We start from the raw sequence: 5,519 nt of genomic DNA on the forward strand, positions 1-5,519 counted from the left end.
TCCCGAACGGCTTTGTGGTATCGTAGAGTTTATCAGCTTGTGCCTGCAGTTCTTGTGTAGAGTTGGCTAGCTCATCAATATCATCAGCGTAGGTAAGATTCTCTATTAGCATCCCTCCTATTGTTGCGCCATATTCCGACTGCATCATTGGAAGAACGGCATTTAGAAAGAGGTCGAAGAGATTTGGTGATAAGATGCAACCCTGGAGTACTCCTGACGAAGTTGTTAACTCTTCTGACAACCCATCAACGGTTATTACTTGGCCTCAGAACTGGTTCTACAGACTCTTGATCATTTGGAGTATCTCAAAAGGGATCCCGTAGTGAAGGAGGATATGCCATAGTCCTCCGCGCCATATCAGGTCAAATGCCTGACGGAAATCAAAGAATAGTTGGTAGAGTTCTTGGTTGAATTTGATACATCGTTCCATGTGTTGTAGAACGATAAATGTCTGTCGATTTTCGATCTTCCAGGGCGGAAGCCGGCCTGATATTCTCCAATGGCAAAGGCAGTTGTTGCTTGTATGCGTCGGAGTAGGACTTTTGTCAGGACACGTGACTGATGGCTTTTGTGGCTAATCAGACGGTAGTTTCGGCACTTTTTTAGACCCCTTTTTCTGAATGGGTACAATGACAGCTTTGCACCACTGATGGGGTACGTGGCCGGTTTCCCACACCGCAGACACAATGAAATGGTGCAGATCAGTTACATCATCCGATCCGACGTTAATGAGTTCAGCGGTGACTCCGTCTGGGCCAGGGGCTTTTCCTTTTTTGAGCGACTGGATTGCTGACTCGGTTTCTGACTTGATTGGGGGTAGTGGTCTGAGTTCTTGGTCGGGTATGGGGAAGCGGTTTAGTACTTCAGGATCCGCATCTACTCGGGGATTCAGTTTATTGTTAAAGTTCTTTCCATCTTTCAAGTTTCGTCTTTCAATCGTAGATCTTATATCTGTCTTTTTCCAGGATCACTGATGTTTGCGGCTCTTTTTTCCAGCTTAACTCAAGTACCCTTTTGAAAACTGCTCCGCTATTCCCCTTCTTGGACAGTACTTTGCAGTCTTGGTATTTCTTCCGCAGGTGGTTATGTAGTGCCTTTCTGATCTCTCTCTCTCTACTCTTCTCTTGAGGAGCTTGTAAGTATCCCGGCTGTGACGGTCGGATTTATTGCAAAAAAGTCGTTTATCTTCGCATAGCTCAATAATATCGTCTGTGATCCATGGTTTTTCATTTGGAGTTTTTCTTCCAAGGACGTCATTCGTTGTCTCTATGATTGCTGATGTGGCCTGCTCGGTCAGGGAGTCTATCTCATTAGCGGTGGTGGGGGGAGGATGATTTTCCAGGATCTCTCGGAATTTTTCAGATAGAGTGGAAGTGTAGGTCTGGCTTTTTGCGGGATCCCGCAGTAGATCCACCTGGAATCTTGGGATTTTTGTTGCTTTTTGGAACTTTCCCATTCGTAGCTTGAACCTTGACATCAAGAGAGTGTGATCGGATTCAAAGCCTGTTCCAGGTAATGCTACTGTGTCTATTACGGAAGACTTGCAGCGCTTCAATATCAAGATATAATCAATCACATTCTCGGTTTTACCGTCTGGGGATCTCCAGGTCACTTTAGGTCGATGGCGGTGTTTGAACATTGTGTTCGTTAAGAATAACTTGATTTTTCGGAAGAAGTCGAGCAATCGTTCCCCTCTCGCATTGAGTTTTCCGAGACTAAAAGTCCCCATTATATCGGATCGACCGATATTATCCATACCTACTATAGCGTTAAAGTCCCCAATGACAATCAGTACTTCTTTCTTATGTATTTGGTTGATGACGCTTTGTAGTGTGAAGTAGAATTCATCACATTCTTCCTCACTTCTGACAGAGTCTGGGGCATAGACGTGGACGACAGAGATATTCTTGGCAGCTCTGTTTAGTCGTAAGACGGCTATTCTTTCTGAGACTGGGGTGAAGGAGATTAGAGATTTTCTGGCAGTTGATGATACGAAGAATCCTACACCTTGTCGATGAACTCCGTCCTTGCGACCGGACAACAAGAAGGAGGCTCTAGAGAGGTTTTCCTCACTCTTTCGGGGGAGGTGAGTCTCAGAGAGGCCGATAACATTCCAATTGTACCTCTGTAGTTCGCTAAAGGCAAGATCTAGTTTTCCCGGTTTGGCAAGTGTTCGGATGTTTAGCGTGCCAAAGTGTAGGGTGGTTTTGGTCGGAAAGGAACAACCATTTGGCCATGTGAATTTTCACCCCGGGTGGGGGTCGTCCTAGGCCTAGGATTGTCGGCTGCCCCGGACGCGGTACCATGTAAAATTGCATTTCATCATTAAAGATTGGTTTTTCGTCTGTTACCTCGGACGCGGTAGCATGTAAAATCGCACTATCATCATTCTAAATTGGTCCACGCCTCCTACTCAATGGAGGTACCCTACTTATCCTTAGGCCGTTCCCCTATCTGCCACTTGGGGACACGCTGAGCACCCTGGGGGATACCCCTACTGATAAGGTGACTCAGTAGGTGACTCAGAAATTTGTTGCCTGGTTTTTAGAGATTTTCAGCGTAGTTGAGGCCTGATCCACGGACTTAATTTATTGCCTCTTATATATAAGCAAATCGTTATTTGAAAAAGTCCAACTTTTTTGAAGTTTAGAAGATGTTCTTATAATATGAGAATAAAAGTGAGACCATTTTAGCCATTTTAAGATTTCTTGAGCTATTAAAACCCCATTTGAATATTTGCGATGTTTTGTGACGTTTAGACGACGTTCTTATGATATGAGGATAAAAGTAGGATGACCAGTAGATCAAAAGAGAATTTTTACCCAGTACAAGACTTTCTTTCGCAATTAAAGCCCCATTTGATGATTCGCGACGTTATATGACAATTTGGCGACGTTCTAGGGATTAAATTTTATGCCTCCATTTCCAGGATATTTCAGCAGTGTCAAAAGTACATATCCACCATCTTTCCTGCTTTCTTGAAAAAATGCCCGATTCTCATGCATAGCCCCTCCATTATTAGCAGCTCAATTTGGCTGTACTGTTGTCACAGTTTTTTATAAGGATTTTTGAACGTAAATTACTTGAATAACTAAAATATTAAAAATAGAAACAGCCTTGAATTTAGTTTAGATGATATAGTTGCTAATGTCATAATAGATTTTCAAACCTTTTTTTACAGTTTTACCTCAAGCTACATTTGGGGTAAATACATTGGCGTCAATGGGGAGTGGGTGGCCCTCAAGGTTCTTTGACCTCTATTATTTTACAAAATTGCCCTTTTTGGAGCATTTTTAGGGAAAATGCCAAATTTTGTGTTTATTGAAACAACGAAAAGTTTTCTTTTTTCAAAAAAAGGAGAGAGAGAGAGAGAGAGAGAGAGAGTGAGTGAGAGAGAGAGAGAGAGAGTGTGTGAGAGAGTGATAGTGAGAGTGAGAGATGGGCCTGGCAAAGATGAGTCTGGACGACTTTTTATTGACCCTGATAAAGTGAACAAAGCCTGTACGACGGATTTCAAAAAGTTGTTTAACAGACCACTACCTGCTGATCCCCAGTAGAGATGGGGGTCCGACTCCGATCACGCACCCCTGCTGCCACCTACAACTTTTTTTGCACCCCAAATAAGGGCATAGAGTCATTAGGGAGACAACGTGGTTAATGGGGTCAATGACCTCTTTTTCCAAGGTTGATTTATTTGATGTTTCTATGTGTAATAACTCCGGGGCGAAGGTTGCACATGCGCATTGAATTCTAACGGGATCAATGTTATTGATCTAGGACTGGAGGGGGAAGTGAATTTCTGAGAAATTGATTGCGTAATCGAAGGGGAAGTGAATTTCCGAGAACTTGATTGCGTAATCGAAGGGGAAGTGGATTTCCGAGAACTTGATTGCGTAATCGATGGGGAAGTGGATTTCCGAGAACTTGATTGCGTAATCAAAGTGTGTCAACAACAACAACATCGACCTTGACATTCGCTGAGAGCGTGCACTTACAACAACATCGACCTTGGAACACCTGTGCAGTCGACCTCAATTCACCTATCGTGAATCAACAATTCCCCTTAGAAACAACAAATTAATCTCCCCTTCTTGACAGATCAATCAATCAATGACATCATCTGTCAGACTTTAAAAATTTCCGCCTAGAAACATTTCTCCAGGAATAGATCCATATCATTAATGTCTTTGCCTCGGGAACAACTCTTTTGGTCGAACTCCAAAGGATATTAATAACCAAAGGCCATGGAAACAATTAGGCAAGAAACATCTTAGCGATGAATTGTTTTAGCGCGCGAGAAGGTTTCCTATTAATTTGAAATGCGTTAGCACAGAGATGCCAATAACAAAGGAACACGCTGAATTTACGTTTAGTGATTATTTGGGCGAAACCGTTTTAGACAGGTTATGGAACTATTTCGGCGAAACAGATAGAGACATTTTAAAAGAAGATTTTTGAAGAGATTTTGGAGGAGGTTTTGAGTGTGGTCGTTATAATACACAAGTTTCATTTGAACAGTGTTGTGAGGTCCTCTAACCCAACCCCAAAGGGTTCCGATCCTCCTACCCCAACCCCGAAGGAAGCCCCCGGTCCTCAAAGCCCCCCAAGCTCCCAAAGGGCCACCGGCGCCCCCAAAAGCCCACCCAGACCCTCAAAGGCCATCCCCAGGCCCCAAATGTCCCCCAGGCCCCCAACTGCCCCCCGGACCCCCAAAGGCCCTCCCTGTGCCCCAAAGGTCCTCCTCCGGTCCCCAAAGGCCCATCGAGCTCCCAAAGGACCAACGGGGTCCCAAAGGCCCTCCACCGGCCCCCAACTGCCCCAAATACCCTCCCATGGTCGTCAAAGGTCCCCCGGGCTGCCAAAGGGCTACCGGAGCCCCATAGGCCATCCACCGGTCCCCTGGTGCCCCAAAGGCCCACCCAGACCCCCAAAAGCCAACTCCAGACCCCAAAGCCCATCCCAGTAGTGTTTGGTTGTGGTTTACCTTGTCACACTTACATTTTCTTGATTTTTCAAAGTTCATTTTGAATTTCTTTTACTGAAATGCAAGAGTTGGAATATTTCAGAAGTGTTTGGCTATGGGTTACCTTGTCACAGATACATTTTCTTGATTTTTCAAAGTTCATTCTGAATTTCTTTCGTTGAAATGCAATAGTTGGACTATTTCAGTAGTGTTTGGTTATGGTTTACCTTGTCACTGTTACATTTTCCTGATTTTTCAAAGCTCATTTTGAATTTCTTTCGTTGAAATGCAAGAGTTGGACTATTTCATTAGTGTTTGGTCGTGGTTTACCTTGTCACAGTTACATTTTCATGATTTTTCAAAGTTGATTTTGAATTTCTTTCATTGAAATGCAAGAGTTGGAATATTTCAGTAGCGTTCGGTTGTGGTTTACCTTGTCACAGTTACATTTTCTTGATTTTTCAAAGTTCATTTTGAATTGCTTTCGTTGAAATTCAAGAATTGGAATATTTCAGTAGTGTTTGGTTGTGGATTACCTTGTCACAGTTACATTTTC

General features: G+C 43.5%; 1 protein-coding gene across 1 annotated transcript in view; it reads right to left on the reverse strand.

The window, feature by feature from the left end:
• Positions 1–997: 997 nt before the first annotated feature.
• LOC148945535 (protein CFDP2-like) overlaps positions 998–5,519 on the reverse strand; it is a 5,710-nt gene continuing 1,188 nt past the window's right edge. Inside the window, exon 2 of the mRNA XM_089099076.1 lies at positions 998–2,026. Within this exon, the coding sequence (XP_088955202.1) occupies positions 998–2,026 (1,029 nt within the window). The remainder of the gene's footprint in view (positions 2,027–5,519) is intronic.

The sequence above is a fragment of the Artemia sp. Qi Xiang Cuo genome, chromosome 13, assembly GCF_049724085.1.
Source record: "Artemia sp. Qi Xiang Cuo chromosome 13, ASM4972408v1, whole genome shotgun sequence".
Lineage (NCBI taxonomy): Eukaryota > Metazoa > Arthropoda > Branchiopoda > Anostraca > Artemiidae > Artemia > Artemia sp. Qi Xiang Cuo.